Source organism: Anas platyrhynchos, chromosome 10 (genome assembly GCF_047663525.1).
Source record: "Anas platyrhynchos isolate ZD024472 breed Pekin duck chromosome 10, IASCAAS_PekinDuck_T2T, whole genome shotgun sequence".
Taxonomy (NCBI): Eukaryota; Metazoa; Chordata; class Aves; order Anseriformes; family Anatidae; genus Anas; species Anas platyrhynchos.
The window spans coordinates 8,213,632-8,232,099 of NC_092596.1; the positions used below are offsets into that span (position 1 = coordinate 8,213,632).

Consider the following 18,468-nt stretch of genomic DNA (forward strand, 5'->3'; position numbering starts at 1 on the left):
CAGGGAGGGGATGTGCCAGCAGTATTTGGCTGTGCCCAGAGCGAGAGGCGTGCTTGGGTAGCATTTGTAAGGGCATTAAAGGAATTTTCACTGGCTGCCAGTTCCTCTGGTGCACCCAGTATTGTGCAGTGGGAGGCAGGCTTGCATGCAAGAAGAAAAGAAAGTGGGAAGGTGTAAAATCAAAGAGGCCCTTTGGGGGAGCTTCTACTTCATGTTTTATAACTTTCTGCTCTGCAATTTGCACACGTTCAGCACACTCCCTCACAGTCAGCTCTGCCCAAGTGGTGCAACAGGACCCCTTGATGCTTTGCACCACATGGGCCAAGCTGCTTCTGCCCAAAGCCTGTCTGTAACTCCAAATTGTAACTGTTGCCTTTGTGCTTCCCTTACAGCAGCCCAACACAAGATTTCCCACCCCTGTTTGCCAAGAGGTAGGTCACTGACCTTGCTCTGAAAATGCTGCTGGGGCTGCACGTCTGTGTTCTGTGCCTGGGTTGGGAGATTCCCAGGTGTTTCAAAGCAGAGGGGGGACAGTTCCCATGAAAGGGGTTAAAAAAAAATGCTGGCTTTTGAGGGCTCACACTGTCATGAACTCCAGGAATGCATGATGATGCTTTGGGTTATGGGCAACCTGAAGTGAGGAGGGATTGTATGGGTTCATTCACTGCCTTCCTTCTTCCAGGAAGGCTGGTTCCAAGCAGCAGTGCCAACACTCTTCAGGCGTTTAACTTCTAAAGCACTTGGTACCACAGGGAAATGATGTCTAGGTCATTTACTGGAACTGAAGCATCAGCTGATGCTATTTGTAAAGGAACTGCGACAGAAAATTGCTACTGATTTTGGCTGAAGTTCTTACTTCATTGAGCCAGTTGAGATACTCACCAGTAACAGCACATGGAGCACAAAGAACGGGAAAAATGTGCCTCCAAGGGAAACAGAGGGAAAACATAGCTTAAGGGAAAGCAAAAGTAAACTGCCTGGATTAGCTAGCGGTGAGAAATGTTGTGATATTTATTTTTTTCCTCCCTCCGCCTGAAAGAATTGAAATAGAAGAAGAAGAAGGACAGCAGAGGAGGAGTTCAGCTGTGTCTGGTTCATGCAAGTTTACACCAGATGACAACAGGTATTGATCTCATTCTGGAGTAGTGTTGACTGTCTGATTTTAAGGCACACTGCCTTTCCTTTTAGCTGGAAGGTAGCAGGCTGAACACAGCTAGGGATGGAGGTTTTTCAGTGGACTTTTCATGCAACCCTGATTGCCTCTGTCTTGCATTAAAAAAAAAATCCAAAACGAAAAAAGAAAATAAACCAATTAATTCTTTGAAGCAAATGGGCAGACACAGGGATATATACAGGGTAGTATAAGGTATCCAGCTGACAGCCCTGGAGAGTGGCAGACTGCATTTAACTGCAGGTCAGCTACAGTGTGAGTTACATGTAAACTTGCCACTAAGCCCCTCTCCTGATCATACTCCACGACCCCATCAGTTCTGTCTTCACGAGGTGCTTGTATGCTGCAGAAATGAGCCTGGCAGTGGTTCTGTAGAGACAACACACAGGAAGAGTCAGGGCAGGTTTAGATGAGCTCACCCTACCCATCAAGCAGCCATCAGATAGTAATGATTTTCTTGTACTAGCAGACTTGGCTGCATGAACTGACCCCATCACCTAGACATGAAGTACTCAATATCTCATTATTTCCAGTCCCCTGAGCCAGCTCTCTGCTTTTGTTAGACTTTAGATTTAATTATTCTACCTTGATAGCAACAGATAGGTGTGACCTGGGAGGTTTGAGAGGTTCATTATCTTTAAATTGATCTTTGCTTTGACGGTAAATGTTAGGCTCCTTCTGAGCCCACAGCCCCTTCCCCAAGCTCCCATGGAGCCATGGCAGACCACGGAGACACGGCTAGAGAGCTCCTGCTGTGGTGTGAGGGACCTGGGGACACGCTGTCCCTGGTGTAATGGAGCAGAGGTGACATCCTCTCCAAGTCCACGCTGCTCAGGAGTTGCTGATGTGTGGTGTGGGACTGACACCAACACAGAGATAGCAGTGTTAGTACTGGGAGGGAAAAATCTTCCTGTTTTCAAGCAGATTCGTTTAATTTGGGATTCAGCTCTCTCTTCCCACTGTGAGGTGTGGCTTGAAGCCAGGCAGCAGCAATATTCGCTTCTCTGCCACTCTGGTCCTTTGTGGACCCAGCAGGAGCACCAATAGATGAGGCCTTTCATCCTGAAATGCTTTGTTTTCAGAATGAAGGAGCTGCCTCATGGATTTTGGTGCAATTTTGTGCCATTGTGGAACAGGTTTGAAACAGGGGTGGGATGCCCTTTCACTCCCCTCACGTGTTATACACATACAGAGAGTGAGAGCAATGTTATAAACACACTGAGCCTTAATCTGCACATTTGGGCAGGTTGCTTTTTAGCACAAACTTAAATGTTGGGGATAGAAATAGCCCCAGCTGTGTTAGATTGGGAAAAAAAAAAATCCTAAAGACAGAGCATTTCAGCAAAAAGGCAGATATTAGTTGCCACAGTGCTTAGGGCCAGCTGAGTCCTTATGCAGCAGGGTTTGGCCTCTCACTGCCCAGAAAGCAGACATGAGAGCTGAGGGACAGCGAGCAGGATGACACCCTAAAGGTCTTCTGTCTTTAATGCTTTGTTACTTTTGTTTTGTTGTTGTTTTATTAGTACCAATGGGCTAAGGAAAACCACAGCTGGGTCTTCCTGGAATGAGCCAAAGACAACAGCAGCGTCTCCCACCAGGTGAGTGTTAGAGCACGGCCGGTGTGCGTTGGACATCTGCTGCTGCTGTGTCAGCACATGACAGAGACTTCTGTCAGCAGCCCTCTGGGAGGTGAAATGAATCAAATTTGTCAGCCTTGTACATAGAAGACTTTTAAAACAGCTGTCTGCATTTAAGAAGAAGATTTTCTGTCTGAAATCCATGTTGCGTCTTGAAAGGATCTGACAGCATATTGATAAAAGTGCTCGAAACCCAAGAGGAGGAGACCTGCTGAACTCTTGCTAAATCTGCGGTGGAATCGTTTTCAGTTGCTTTCCACTCTGTCTGTTTGAATTCATGACTACAGTATAAAAAATGCTGAGATGTTTTTCCACAGCATTGCAAATTGCTTTGGTCGCTGACCTTGTTATTTTATTTTTCTTCCCTGATTATCGTTGGCAGACTGTAGATATTCATGGCAACAGACAGTGTTTTTAATTTCAGAGTTGCTTCTGATAAGACTACTTCTAAGTGAACATACTGAAAGCGGTGATGTTTGCTTTCAATGTTATTTACTTTCAGAAAGAACATTTCAGTGCAGGAACATTTTGGCAAGCTGCAACAGGGCGCTGGTTTGCTCAAGAATGACAGCTTTTTCTTTAACATTTCTTGCAGCACTGAAACAGGCAGCAAGAGCCAAACAATCACATCCTTGAGTGAAACTTCAGAGAAAATGTCCACCTATACTGAAACCAGGTAGGTCTGCTGGCTCTGCATCTTCCCAAAGCTTCTCTAATGACAGCTGGGGAGTTGCTGCACTGGAGAGTTTGGCTCTTCTTGGTAGTATTTCGTATAATCTGGGTGCAGTGCAGTCATGGAACAATAAGTATGGTAGCATGGGGACTCTAAGAAAGCAGCACCTCCCAAAAGTATTAACAATCTAGGAGGAAATGAACCTAGATGAAAGCTTAGGAGCCTCCCACAGCTCAAACATCACCCAGTTCTTTCTGGTGAGAATATGAGTCTAAAATTTGCAGACCTTTCTATCTCCTGAACAGGCTTTCATTTGAATCCAGTCCCTGCGCCATCCTTATCACACTTGGAACAAGCTCCTTGTCATGGAGTTCCTGTGCCTCACCTTGTGTCCCGACATCTCCCGACCTAATTGTTCTTTCTGTTTTGCTTGCAGAAATGGTGAAAGCAGACAGCCTTCTAATGGGAAACCCTCACTGGAAACTGTGCCACAGCGTGGGGACGGGTAAGAATTTGAGAAAAGGCACAGATCAGCCTGCCTTCTGCTTTTTACTCAGAGATGGTATATACCTGCTAGTGATCCCAAACAGATGGGATCTCTACAGTCAATGTCCTGGGCTGCTCTCCAAGAGCATCATCTGCTGGCTAGGCTGCAACTCATCCGTTTTTTCCTGTTCCTCCTCCGCTTCTCCCAGAGAGGAAAGGATTCTCCTCTCTGGCTCAGTCCCTAAAGAATCTACCTCATGTGTTTGTCACCAGTCTGGTTGTCCTCCCACTGCTGTCCCCTTGGGACTGTCTTCCACCTGCAAGGGATGTGTCAAACGTGAGTGGTGGCTTCTAATGCTGGTTCTGGTCCTCTGCCCCTTGCAGAAAGTGGGAAACAATGAGCAATGGGGAAGCTTGAAAAGCTCTGTTATAATGAAGAAAACCTAAGAAGGAACGGGTACAGATGGCTGACACATCACGGAGCAGAGCTCTGGCACTGTGGCTGCACATAGATCCACACAGCAGGGCGTTTATCTGATTATCTTCAGTGGCAAGGTGGCTGAGGAGGGGGCTTCTGAGGGGGAAGCAGTGACAGATGAACCCAGCCTCACTGTAGGCAGAAAGTGTCACACACAGCAGGCGTGCCACACGCTGGCTGGTCTGCAGTCAGGTGTACTTTGGGCTGAAGACAGCGTCCTCTGAGTGTCATTTGTGTGCCCCATTTCCTTTGAAAATGGGGAAGAGTGAGAGGTTTCCAAAATATATCTTCTATTAGCAGGGCTGGTTTTGTTCCCGGTGTTGCCACGCTGAATTTTTGGCAGTGGTGAGACTGAAGCAGAGGGACTTGTCCCTTTGGGCTCACCTTTCATCGTTGTGCTTAAGCAGCTGTAGAGAACTTGGGCTTACCAAATGAGTTTTTGCAGGATGCACAGCTAATTGCATCTCCCTTCCCACCTCTATCAGCGAAGATAAAGTTGAAATGCTCCCAAATTTAATATCTCAGGCTGAAGCAAAGTCTGGAGCGCTTGAGAAAAGGTAGAGGCTGGGCTACTGCCGTGGTTGTTCAGCTGAGACCCATAAATGTGTCCTTGTGTGCCACTGCAGGGACAGCCTGAGTACAACGCGCTCTTTGTGCTTAGGGTTGTTTGCGTCACACAGCTGCTCCTAATTGTGAGCCAGTCTCTCAGAGAAATTAGAGGATGCCTCTAATTAAGCCCCTTAAACTGGAGAGGAAATAACTGGCAGGGAAGGAGACGGATGCGTGGCCTGATGGGTCAGGGGAGCAAGTGGCGGGTGTAGCTGGGCACGGAGAGGTCCAGCTGGTGGGCCTGCAGGAAGACCTCTCCTGCTTTGGGAGCAGACAGAGCAACTGTTAGAGGGCTCTTAAGCTTTCCTGAGCAAAATGGTTATCAGTTCCTTACTGCACAGAGGAGCACATCTCTCTGAGTACCCCAAACCTAAAAGGTTGCTTCCTATACCGCTACACTGGGCTAACCCCATTTTGGGCTCATCCTAACTAAATGTTAGTAGATTTGTTCTATGGTGATCCAGGTCTTATCTTACTGGCATTTCTCTTTGTCTAGTGACAAAACTCTTGAGGAAAAGTCTGAGCACTCACCATGGGATGAGTCCAGAGCAACCGTGGCTTCCACAAATGGAAGGTAAGGTTACTGTGAAATTCCTTTGCTGACTTGAGCATCATGCAAATAACTGCTCCTCTTGAGCTATCTGGAAACTCTGAATGAATGTTTACTGATGGAGAAGCACAGTCAAGTCTGTGCTTTGCAGAACTGCAGCACTTTATCTAAAATTTAATTTAAGAAGGAAGGAAAAAAAAAAGAAAAAAAAAAACAACCTTGCTCTCTTTTACATGAGGTTGTATGATATTGTTCCAGGTTTTTCTTTGCTTTCTATAAGACAGGGAAAATACCACTTTTGCGGGTCACTTCTGCATTTTCTAGATATATTCCAAAATGTAAACCAATTCCAGATTTTTTTTAATTTTATTTTTTTTTACAGTATAGAGAGCTTCATGCTCAATATATCTCTAGGTCTTTAGCCTTCACCTATCTACTTTTGCAACAAGTGACCCCTTAAAAAAGAAAAAGGGAGGAGGAGGTGGAACACAGGAAGAAATTCTACTTCCTTTAAAGTGTCTGGCAAACCAAAAGGTTCAGTGACTTAGGAAAAGTTGTACCCTGACTCCAAGGTATCTTGCTCTCCACCACTGTGGCAGTGGTCTGCTTTATCACTGCCCACAGCCAGGAGACAAGAAAACAGAAACACACAATTTTTGATGAGAGACCTGAAGTTCCCCATTTTGTCAGCTCCCCTGAGGCACGTCAGAAGACATAAGGGCTGTTCCTCCCCTTCTGTGGGTGAAACTAGAGGTGCCTGTGTTGCAGCTCTGGGCTGTAGGATGATCCCACTGGTTCTGGAAGAGTCCTGGCTTGGATTTCCAGGTGACTCCATCATCACTGGCATCTGTCACATGGTGACAGTATTCAGGGTTACTAACTGCTCCTTTGCATTTGATACACAATGAATTTCCCCAAATTTTCTTGTCATTTTACCTGCAGAAATATGCTGAGGAATATCACTGGGAAGTCTTGGGGATCTTTTCCTTCTTCTGTTTATTAAATGCATGAGAAAATAATTGCAGAACATTCCCTAAATCAAAACAAGGATGCTTTCTAAAGTTGTTTTTTCTCCTTTTCAGTCACTCTGAACACACAGAAGCAAACAATGGATTTTACCCACCAAAGTAAGTTTAAAGTCTATTAGCAGTATAAAATTCACAGTTTTTTTCTTGATTTTAGAGTGAGAGGTGTCTTCTCCTGAGCTGGTACTGCCCTAACAAATGTGTTCTGGGAGCAGCACTTGTATGCATTTACAAAGGGGAGTGTTCCTGATCCACCAGCTCAAAATGGACTGAGATCTCTCAGCTTCTTTCCTTGTGCTAGCATGGCTCGGTTGGATTTGTCTCTGCCCTTCAGGTCTGCTGCAAGAAAGTTATGGAACTAAGCAGGAAGAGGCATCGTTTGAGACAAGCAAATCTCATGTTTGATGTTTCCACTTCTTGCTCCATTCTCCAACTTGCCAAGCTTCCCTTTGTGACCCTTGAATCTCCCTCTCTTACAGGTCTGACCCTGGTTGCAGAGACAGACCCGTGGCTGCTACAGACAGCCTGCAGTGTCATCACGAGACCTCTCCCTGCCTGGATGATGCAAAGCCTGAACCTGCAGGGTCAGGGCCTGGAGCTGGTGCTCACGGTGCTGCTGCTAGCACAGGGTAAATACTGGGGGGCCAGTAAGTAATTCATCCAGAGTAGAGTTGGAAGCAGAATCCAGGTTGTGCAACAAAGCAACAGGAGCTAGAAAATCATAGGTGGCTAAACTCTGGGAGCTGCACCACTCGTTCACTGTTACACACCAGCTTTTTATTTTCACTGAAGCATCCTAGGAGCAGGTACAGCAGCTTTACCACAGCTTTTAGCACTGATCTCTGAAGTACCTCCATTCCACATGTTTTTAGAGCATGTTTGGTGCCCTGACAGTGTCTGAGGCACAGTCAGCACAGAATTGCTGCTGTTGACACTAAACACACTGATCTCCCTGAAGCTTCTTTCCCCCTGTACTCGGCTCTGGTGAGGCCGCACCTCGAGTACTGTGTTCAGTTCTGGGCCCCTCGCTACAAGAAGGACATCGAGGTGCTTGAGCGGGTCCAGAGAAGGGCGACGAAGCTGGTGAGGGGCCTGGAGAGCAAGTCCTATGAGGAGCGGCTGAAGGAGCTGGGCTTGTTCAGCCTAGAGAAAAGGAGGCTCAGGGGTGACCTTATCACTCTGTATAAGTATATTAAAGGAGGCTCTAGCGAGATGGGGGTTGGCCTGTTCTCCCATGTGCCTGGTGACAGGACGAGGGGGAATGGGCTAAAGTTGCGCCAGGGGAGTTTTAGGTTAGATGTTAGGAAGAATTTCTTTACTGAAAGGGTTGTTAGACATTGGAACAGGCTGCCCAGGGAGGTGGTTGAGTCACCATCCCTGGAAGTCTTCAAAAGACGTTTAGATGTAGAACTTAGGGATATGGTTTAGTGGGGACTGTTAGTGTTAGGTCAGAGGTTGGACTCGATGATCTTGAGGTCTCTTCCAACCTAGAGATTCTGTGATTCTGTGATTCTGTGATTCTTTCCTGTCTTATTTTAGTCAGTTATTTTGGACTTGGCCCCATGCACTGGCTTACCAAAGAACGTGAGGTGAGCAAATGATGTCTTCCAACCTCCCAGCTGAGGTGAGGAGGTTCACAAAGCTCCTAGTAGGATGGTGTAGGAACATGATCTTGAAGGTCCTTTCTAACCTCAATGATTCTATGATCTGCCCCAAAGCCATTAGTATTGTGCTTTGTCCCAGGTGTGTGGTCCTGTGACAGGCCAGGAAAGTGATGCATCCAGCTAGGGTGTGTGTGAATTGAGGCCAAGTAACTGCATTAGTTCCACTAACAGCCTCTATTCTTCTTTATTAGAGATAATGAAAGTGTTTTTTTTTTCTGAAGGAAAAGCAGTTCTCTGTGAAAATTACTTTCTATTTTCTGGTCTGATATGGAGTGCAGTGTTGTTTCATGCAGTGAATCCCCCCTGAAGCACTTTAACAGCCTTTCACAAGCCATCAGGCTGTTGATTTTTTTCTTTCTTTTTCTTTTATATTTTTCTTTTGACAGGTCTAGCTTGCAGTCTAATGTCCCCTCTCCTCCCACTGAGAGAGCCCCTGCACACCTCGAGGACACCGAATATTCATTTAAAAGGTTAGAGTGGAATAAATATTAGTGGGCATATGAGTAATACTGAGGATTAAGAGAGGAAAAGCATAGAAAGAGGCTTCTTTTTACAGCTGCTGTCCCAAGAGTAACGCAGACTGTACTGAGGTTTATAGTGCAGCATGCAACATAAAACAAGGGATTTGGGTTGTATCCTTCCCCTATCATCCTTGGTATGAACCAAACACTCCAGCTTTTTCCTGCTTTTGGTGCACGTGTGCTCAGTGGGGTTCAGTCACTACCTTCTCATTTGCTGAGGATGGAGAAACACAAAGTGGTGCTGAAGTGGCAGCAAGGGAGCTGAAGGGTCAGCTGAAATGGGAGCATGTTGAAATGCAGCTGTAGCCTAAGCGTGGTCCCTGGGGAGAGACCCTGGTGCAGGGCACTGAATGGTACAGCTTGGCAGGAGCCTTGCCTTGCGAGTAGATATTACACCAGTGAGTACTGATTTGTGTGCCAGTCGTTTAAAAAAAATAATGGGGCTTTCTTTGCTTACCAGATCTGTCCTGAGCTACGAGGAGGGAAGCAGCACACAAGAAGGCAAATACACGAGTCCCACGGTCCCAGCGTACAGCAAGCCTGACTGGAATGAAGTGACGTAAGGATCTGGGGTGCTAACCTCATGTTTGCTAATGTGTTCCTTCTCATTGTTGAAAACTCGGAGGTCCTGATTCCACAGGAAATATCAAGCCCAAGAACAACAGCATAAGGGCTGTTTGTCCAAGCAGCAATAAACCACTTCTCTGTCTGCTATCCACTGAAGTATCAAATGTCTTATGGTGTTCCCTCGAGGCTCAAACACTGCAGCAAATGCATTTAACTTTTCCCAGGTTCTTCCCAGTAGGATGTGAGTGTGCATCATCCTCTTCTCCTTTGTCTTCTGCAAGGAGAAGCCTAGGACATAGCCAGACACGAGCTGAGGTGGTTTGACAGCTGGGGCGAGGTGCTTAGAGCAGGGACACAACATACTCCAGGGAGTAACATAATCTGGTAACCTGGTGGTCTACTTCCATGCTAGAAAGCAATATTCTTGTCTAGACAAAATGCGATTTGGACTGGTATTTCGAGGAGCTAATTTCAGCCAATGAAGATGTTGCTGCTTGGCCCACCTGTTGAATTCCAAGCAGATAAGCTTGCTGAAGTCAGCACTTCTTGTGCTGGTTACAGCTTAGCTGCTTCCACCAAAGCCTTGTGACTTTTTCACTTGTCAATGTGCATTGAAATGAGCAGGTTTTTATGTCTGATAGCCACGAGTGGGCCTTCTCTTCCTTTTCCAGGTCCTCCCAAGATTTCAAAGAGGGGAACGTCCCTAGAGACAGGGAGCACGAGAGCACACAGACCTCGGATGATCATAAACTAGAGTTGCTCCAAGAACGGTAAATACCTGTTAGAACTAGCCCAAAGTATCTCTTCACTTTGTACTTCTTATGAGTCTTATTGTGTTCTCAATGTAACTGAGAGCACAGAGCTGTTCCTCTGCCTTGCACCCATGAGTGAGGACTTCAGAACAGGAAGCACTATCCAACCATTTATGAATGCTGCAAAATCATACATGAGGGTTGTCCAGGTGTTAGATGCATCTCTCAGGCTGACAAACTCTGGCATGAGTGCCTTCTCCCGTGACCGATGTTTTTCTTCTGTGACAATCTCATCTGAAAGGCCTCTAGCTGTGCTCCTGAAAGTTATGATGTGTGTTTGGTTTTTTTTTGTGCATAATTCCCAACAGTTTTGGTCCCAGGGCAGTTTGGAATGGCTCTGGCCAAGGAAATGGTGTGTCCTGCTCCATGCCTTATGGGTTCCTGTCTAGGGAATAGATGTCTACCCACCCCAGCCTATTTTTTCTTTACTGTCTTAAGCACAGGTTTTTCTTTTAGATTTTCTGACTCAAACCACCATGCTGAGAAGGGACAAGAACCTCCTGATGTCCACCCAGAGCCTCCCAAGTCAAATGAACATGCTGACCATGATCTGAGTATAGCAGTGTAAGGAATTACCCCTCCCCACCCCCTCACCTTTTCCTTTCAGATGAGAGTTAATTCCTTTTGTGTCTTCCCCCGCATACGCTTTTTGATAAAAGTCATCTTCCAGGCTCCCCTTGTGTGCCTGATGCTAGCATTGCTTCTCATTGTTGACCTTCTTACTGTGGTTTTGCATCAAAGCCTGGGAGAAAACCTGCTAATTAGCTGGAAGCATCAAACAACGTCCAGCTGGATTACCAGGAGCTGCTGCCTAGACCTTAAATTTGGAAGCAGAGGCTGCCTCTAGAGACACGTGCCAATAAGCTGCCTGCCCCTGGGGTAATGCTGGGGCTCGTTTCCAGACTCACACAGGCAGTGTCAGGTCTCAGGCTGCACTCTGGTCGCCCTGGCACAGCACCACTGTCCTTCCCACTGACCTGTGCCTCTGCTGGGTTTGTGGGGGCTGCCTCAGTGCCTTCAGCTTGCCTCGTGCAAAACAGGGCGTGGATAAATGGCCAGATGGAAGGACTTGGTGGATTTTGTATGATTTCTTTGCTTTTGTCTGTGTTTTGCCCCTAAAGACAAAGGGTTGAGGATCTTGGCTGAACTGCGCTTCCTCGTGTATGTGTTTTAGTGAGTAACCCGTCTCTGAATCAACTTGTAAACCAGACTGTTCTGCTCCCCCAGGTGCGTGCCATACTCCCAGGACTGCACCAGCAGGAGCACAGACAATAACGAGGGAGTATCGCCCTATGTGCAGAGTGAAGAAGTTGCTTCAAGAAGGCAAGAGAAGAGATAGAATTGCTTATTCTATAAGAGAATGAACACGAGAGAACGTGGGGAGTTAATTTACTACAGGTGGTTCTGGAGTAGGGGCTGAGACACATTTAGGTTCTAGCATGTGTGGGACATTTTATCAAGGGGATGTCCGTATCTCTGCACATCCACCTGAAATACTGTACCTGTCCCTCTGCGTGTCCTTAACCTGAGTCAGAAGCAAGTGGTGCGACCTAGGTGATTCCTCTCAACCCTCTCACTGTGGGCTAAGCAAAAGCAAACTGCTTTGCCTTTGCCACAAGCTGGGACCATGCATACAAACAATGTCTGTGGCTCAGTAAATTGATCTTTAGTCTGAGCTTTTGGACAGATGTGTCATCTCTAGGCATTTTCTCAGAACATCCCAACCTGAATGGGATTCTATAGTTAGTGATCGCTAGTATTTAGAAGTAAGGATTTAAGATACCTACCATTGTTATAAAAGAATCAAATTAATTTGATCTTGCTTTCATTTGGGTGACTGTACCATTTGTTTTTTGGCTTATCCACTTGGTGAAATTGCAGGGATCAAAGTAACGCTGGTGAAGGGAAACCCTCAAATAATAGCAAGCACGGGGTAAGGGCTGCCTCCTCTTTCATCAGATGCAACATTTCAGGGTTGGATCTTTGAAAGTATGTTGAGTAATAGTTTCTTAGTCTAATTAAATGCAGTTTTGCTGCAGGAATCCGTGCTAGTTTTAAGATTTTTTATTTTTTTTCAGTGTATCAGTATTCACAGAGAGATTAGTAAGCACAAACACACAAAAACAGAAGAAGTGGAAGAACTTCTCCCTAGACTAATGTAGACAAGTGCAAATCCAGGGTTGCTGTGCAATGGTTGAAGAAATATGTTGGGTGTGCTTTCGAGATGGTACCCCCATGAGGCCAGCTTAGCAGTCTGAAATCTAGCAGAGAGGTACTGGGTAAATCACCATGGTTTAGCACTGTTAGGTGAATTAACTGCCATGTTTGGGAAGAGTAGGAGAGAACTGATGAACATCAGGAGCTACATTTTTCTTTCAGCCTTATTTTTGAAGTGATCTGTATTTTCTCTCTTCCTTCCCCTCTCCCCCCCGATATGATTGTGAATTATCTGGCGTCTTTCCATAAAAAAGTAGAGGAATACTGTACTTTTCTGGAGGCAGGAGATTCTCTAGAGGTTGCTTCTACATCCTACAACAATTCTGTGCTCGGTGATACTTCTGCAGAGTGTAAGAGCCTTCTGTCTTGGCAGGCCCAGCTCCCTACCGAGAGAAAGCAGCCTCACTGCTCCAGAGATGCCGTGTGCAAATGAATCTGACCCATGCTGGGAAAGGTACGCAGCCAGGGAACCAGGCCTGTCTTCACTGCTGCCTTGCACATCTCGTGTTCTCCTAGCTCCCTGCTCAAAGGCGTTACAAATGCTTGCTTCTTGACTAGTGAAAACAGAGCAAGCTGAATTCTGAAACCAACATAATCATGCTACTGTTGCTTTTACTCTCTACTGTGGATAGGCACTGACAAAAGCTGCTAATGGGCTTTTTCCTCCCTGACCAGGACCACTCCAGGTTATGAGGAGCAACCCCCTCTCACCACGGATAGTCGCCATGAGAGCCCTGGGGCCTGGAGACACAATGACTTTAACCCGATGGCGGCCAGGTACAGTGGGACTTTCCCCTCGAGAGCTCATCAACAGCTTTCGAATCCTCATCCTTTGCCATTTCTGCTTCTTGATATAGCCCTGGCTGAAATCCTGGACCTATGTAAATGTCTCCTGGGTACACTAATTAAATGGAAGTGACAAGGAGAATGACAAAGGGAATATTAGGTCTAGGGTTGCACCTAAATATGCTTGTTCAGATTTAATTTCAGTTATCAAATTAGTTTAGAACACTACTGAATCCATACCGAAGCCATCCATTATGCTGGGAATTCAGCTCATGCACAGAGGGAATATACATCCCTTTGCCATTTCCCCTAAATATAAGAACCTATTAACTGCATTGTGTCCCAGGTTTTCCTTACTGCCAGCAGAAAGGGGCGTGATACAACCTCTGCAAACTGACTGCACATGTGAGCTGGTTGTAGCAAATAGGCATTGGCTTTATGGTCAAATTGGCTTTATTTCTTTAGCAGGTCTAACTTCAGCTCGAAAGAGAGTGCTCTCAGTGCGTATGAGACCCAGCATCCCATGCCACTGTACGTGGACCGGCAGCCCTTTAACACCAGCGTTCCAGCACCTAGCCACAGGATACCCTCCTACGCAGACAGCCAAGTATTCAGCACCAGAAGGTAAGGGTTTGGGGGTGAGATGCAGAAAGCGTGACAGCTGCTGGCACATTAAATATATTTGAAAGGAACCCTGGTTCAGGTTATGTGATCGTTGCATCAAGAGGTGAGAACAGGATTTTGTTCTCAGAGAAAGCAACCAGGCCAGCTCCCACAACATGCGCAACAAAGCTCCTTTTTGGACCTCAGCGGTTGGAGGTGGGATTTTGGAGATCTGATAATTGGTCTGTAACACTGGAGAATTCTCGGCAGGCTGTGTTCAGACCACATACATGGCGCCTGGACTCCTGACAGATTTGTAGAGACCACATCTGCTTTTCCTCTGTAGATGCAGAGATTGAGGAGCGATCTGTTTTTCATTTATCATGTCCCTCAGTGACACAAGTGACACGACAAGTTGCACACTTAAAACTACACGTGTCTACATTCATGCAATCTGAATTTGGCCTTTCAGCTCTTTTAGCATTTCTCAGAGAGCCAGTGTAACAGAGCTCTTGTTTGCATTTGAGGCATTTGTGGACTAGGACTAGAAAATTGGGATAGACCTTTGTTGTACTTTGTAGCCTGTCATTACCCCTGGCACTGTGTGGTGCTGACACGTCTCTCTGCAGTGCAGCAAATGCATGCTTCGTTCTGCCCTGGGGTTTATATCACAGACCAAGTGCTTGTCTTGCCCAAAGCGGGATTTTTCTCATCTTATGATGAGCTTAGCCTGTCCCTCTTACTTTTTAATGCAGCATTGATTTGCAGTGTTTTTCAGCATTGTTTAACATTAAGTTATACAGTTGCCTGAAGCTATAATCAGGATCAGAGTGCTAATACACAATATAAACATAATCTGTGCCCCAGAGTGCTTGTAAGAGAAGAATGACCATAAGCTGTAAGCTCATTTTTCCTACTGAAAGAGCCTGAGCTCTGTCTGCATGTTAAAGCCACGCTGATAAACAAGTTCTGTCCTGGAGAAGTGAAAATGTGCAGGTCTGATAGCCAGGCGGGCCAGCTGGTCAGCAGCTCACACTTGCAGGTGGTGCAGCGGTGGTTTTGGACAGTACTGGGAGGAGAAGCAATATTCACAATGCATCCATTTATGAACTGCTTCAGCTTTACTCTCAGTTGTTAGATTTTGAGTAAGCTTTCCTATGCTCAGAGCTTTGTACGCATGCTACAGCTGCAAAACCAGCGTGGGTGAAGCAGGCATAGCAAAAGGAGAATACATCGTGGCGGAGGCTGCTGAGATAAAGTATTAGTTAGCCAGTGTGGGGACTACAGTGGTTCCTGGTACAATGTAATCAGGGCTTTGTGCTTCCTTGCCAGGCCTATCCCGGATTATGAAGGGAGAGTTTATGATGGGAGAAGCAGCCCCAGGAGCAGCAGATATGACAGTGCTATTGCCAGGGGGCACTGTGAATTTAACCCCACAGCTCCAAGGTAAGGAGTCAAACGGTGGGATCCAGACTTGTTGACCCAAAGAACATCCCCACTGATAGGTTTACTCGGTATCTGGAGAGTCCTGATCTACTTCTTCTTAATTCCCTGGGTCTAAGCATGCTCAGTGAGTTTCTCTTTGCATGGATGGCTGTGGTGCATGGGTGATTTCAATGCCAAGCAGGGAGGCGTTCATCCAAGATTCTTGCCGCTTGTGAGAATCCCTCACGTGCTCAAGTTCATTGCTTGAGATTGTACCACTTCCTTTCATAGCTACCACTCCCTTCCCAGAGACACCACCGTGTCCATTTCCCCGAGAAGCCACAGGGTGCCGTTCTACATGGACAGCTCATTCTATAACAGCACCAGGTAAATGGGTGGTCTCGATGCTTGTGATGGAAACCTCCGTGATGCTGCTGTGGAAGAGGAGCTAGGAAGTAAAGCCAAGAGCTGAAAGAGAGAAGAAACATTTCCGGGGAGTGCATGTGTGATCTGAAGGCGCAGAACTTCTCTTAAATGGTTCCTAGCAAAAGCACAGGGTCTGTGATACATCCATCTCTGGCCTCTGGAGATTTTGCCATGAGGGTGCCAGAACAGATTGAAAGGAGATTGAATGGCTGGTTTCTGGCTATTCTCCTTTAACCAGAAATCAGCCTTGGCAGAGGCTACAGAAAAAGAAGAGTGCTAAAATCAAAAAGAAATGTCAAGAGAGAAGAACGCTGTCTCCAGAAAGCCAATGATTAAATGATTAAACTGGTCCCAGAACAAGACTGTTGGAAGGGGTAGGACGGTTCCTCTTGTGGAAAGCTTTCTAGAGTCCGTTTTGGCGATGTCAGTCCATCCAAGTGCTTCCTGACACTGTGTGGAGGCACCAATGTGGGTCTCAGTGTTGGATTTATAAAGGGGGGATGTCTTGTGGGTGTGAGCAGGAGGCATGAGATCCTTGGATAGCTTCAGGCAAGACCAGCTTCATCCCTTCCAGGCAGATTTAACAGGTCTCATTGCTGAGGGGATAGGCAGAGCTGTTTTCTGAAGACATTCTTGTAGCCATGATTTTTGCACCTTCCCTGCTCCAGCTTTTGAAATGATTAAGCCAGGGACAGTTATGTTGGACCTTGGCCTGTGTGTCCCCTTCTCCTCCTCTCCAGCAATATGCCACGGGCTGTTTCTTTGTACAGCTGCTTCCATTCAGTCTACGTGATTCACTTACGGTTTGTGCTTATTTGAAGATCTTGTTTGATCTTTTCTCCCATGGCCCCATAAATGAACGTTTTCCAAATCACTTCTACAGATAAGAATTACTGATAAGTGGCAGGTATAAAAAGAGGAAGGAGCCTCTTTGATCTGCAGTAAAGATGAATTCATCTGAGTGCTTAAGGGTTTTAATTCCTTCCCAAGTCACCCTCCTGACGGTAGTTGTAGGTCTTTTCTTGCCTGCCAGCTTGGATCATGTTATAGCTCACGTTTCCGGTGCTCACAGACTTTTTCCTCTCTCGCCAGGCTTCTCTCGAGTTCGAGCGAGAGGATGTGCGCTCCGATGGGCACCTTACCCTACAACAGCCCCATGGCCGCCGGGTACCAGCCTGATGCCAGCTCTGCCGGGTGAGGAGCAAGGGGTGGTCACGGTCCTCCAGGCTGCAGGGTTTGCAGGCAGCCGTCCTGTTTGGTGGAGACAAGCCAGGTTTTGCTGCTGGGCCTGTGGACGTTTGTCAGGCTTTTTTAGCGAGGAGCAGAGACCTTGCTGTGGTGGGGTTTGTAATTTGCACGTGCTCCATCTCAAAGATGGAAACTGCTGCACAGATTTGCACAATTTGGGGAGGCGTATCAAACGAGTGAGAGGTCAGCATGATAGGCAATGTTTGGGTCCTCCTGGTCTTGCCACAGCCTGCTCATTGCACCTAAGTACTCTGGTCTGAAACAGACACATGGAAAGTGTTTATGCTAAGTTTTATTTTATTTTTTTTTTTTTTTTAATCTTTTCTTTCCTTAGCTGTGACATGGCTTAGCTTAATCATAGCTTAAAGGCAGCGATGAAAATGAACCATGGAGAAAGAGCCTGATTAGTTCATTTCATGGCTCTGGGAAGAGAGCCGGTGGGCACGGTGTCTCCCCTCGCTCTGTGACAGAGCTCTAGACAGATGGACAGATGGGGGCACGTCGTTTTGAAATCAGAATGTTAAAGAGGGAGAAATATGCAAGAAAGGTCATCTCTGCAAGAAAAAACATCCCACAGACAGACTGGTAGCAATTTATAATGCATGAGAGCTCTGGAGATATTCCAGTGACAAAACAGTCACTGTAAGTAGTGCTGTGCCAGTAGGGCTTTAATGTTAAAGGACAGAACCACAAGCTCTGTAAATACGTATTGTGTGCATAATCCTGACACGATTTGAAAAAGACTTATCCCTGCAAAACAGGGGATAACTGGATGAAAGAGTCGTATTATCCATCCCATTCTTTCTAATTAACTTGATTTGTTTTGGTGGGTTAATTAGAGGGGCATATTAGGTGTTGTTTAGCAGGGACGCTTGATACGCAGTATTTATTCGAGAACAACAGCAGCTCACTGTGCCTTTTCACACACACGTTACGTGTCCAAGTGCACACATGTGGTCCCTTGTGCTGTCTCTCATTAGTCGCAGCCTTTTCTAATGCAAATGCTTCTTGTTTTGCTTCTATCTGCTTCTAGAAAAGGGGTCCTCTTTGTGAAGGAGTACGTGAACAGCAGCGAGCTGTCGGCCTCCCCGCGCTATGGCAGGTAAGAGGAGTGTCCAGAGACAGCCGTGTGTCTGGCTATGTGTGCAAAGCAACAGCGTGCAGCTCTGCTGGCTAACACACCAAGCAAGCTCCCGAGCTGGAACCATTAGCACTGAGTCAGCGTGGCACCGTGCCTGAGCTAATTAGCCCTGGAGGGATTATTGCACTGGGTGGGCAAAGAGTTTTGCGAAGGCAGCAGTAGTTTTGGGGACCCAGAGAGGTCCCTCCACGGTGCTGCCTGGTCCCACTGCAGTGACAGGAGGACCTGTGTCTGACACCACCTTGGGGAGGGGTTAATTTGCCCCTCTGGATCAGCCCTGAGGTGGGTGATGGGGTCAAAATGCTTTGCTGCAGTTCCCCAGGCTGCACGTTTGGCACTGCCAGGCCCCGCTGCACGTTGGCACACACAAATAAAAAGGTTGGAAGTGGTGAGGAAATTTGGAACTTGTGGGTTCTCTCTCAGAAGAGA

At 46.6% G+C, this 18,468-nt stretch overlaps 1 protein-coding gene across 10 annotated transcripts in view; it reads left to right on the top strand.

The window, feature by feature from the left end:
- ZNF185 (zinc finger protein 185 with LIM domain) overlaps positions 1-18,468 on the top strand; it is a 46,690-nt gene that overhangs the window by 23,434 nt on the left and 4,788 nt on the right. For 5 of the 10 annotated variants that reach the window (XM_013092443.5, XM_013092444.5, XM_072043082.1 and 2 more), the window contains 20 exons: positions 393-431; positions 1,040-1,123; positions 2,695-2,769; positions 3,404-3,484; positions 3,918-3,986; positions 5,551-5,628; positions 6,687-6,731; positions 7,109-7,258; positions 8,680-8,763; positions 9,275-9,373; positions 10,053-10,151; positions 10,650-10,757; positions 11,421-11,516; positions 12,784-12,864; positions 13,086-13,187; positions 13,662-13,820; positions 15,132-15,245; positions 15,516-15,611; positions 16,743-16,844; positions 17,932-18,000. In XM_013092443.5, the coding sequence (XP_012947897.4) occupies positions 393-431; positions 1,040-1,123; positions 2,695-2,769; positions 3,404-3,484; positions 3,918-3,986; positions 5,551-5,628; positions 6,687-6,731; positions 7,109-7,258; positions 8,680-8,763; positions 9,275-9,373; positions 10,053-10,151; positions 10,650-10,757; positions 11,421-11,516; positions 12,784-12,864; positions 13,086-13,187; positions 13,662-13,820; positions 15,132-15,245; positions 15,516-15,611; positions 16,743-16,844; positions 17,932-18,000 (1,830 nt within the window). The remainder of the gene's footprint in view (positions 1-392; positions 432-1,039; positions 1,124-2,694; positions 2,770-3,403; positions 3,485-3,917; positions 3,987-5,550; positions 5,629-6,686; positions 6,732-7,108; positions 7,259-8,679; positions 8,764-9,274; positions 9,374-10,052; positions 10,152-10,649; positions 10,758-11,420; positions 11,517-12,783; positions 12,865-13,085; positions 13,188-13,661; positions 13,821-15,131; positions 15,246-15,515; positions 15,612-16,742; positions 16,845-17,931; positions 18,001-18,468) is intronic. The other 5 variants (XR_011811847.1, XM_013092447.5, XM_013092446.5 and 2 more) reach the window with 4 other exon arrangements.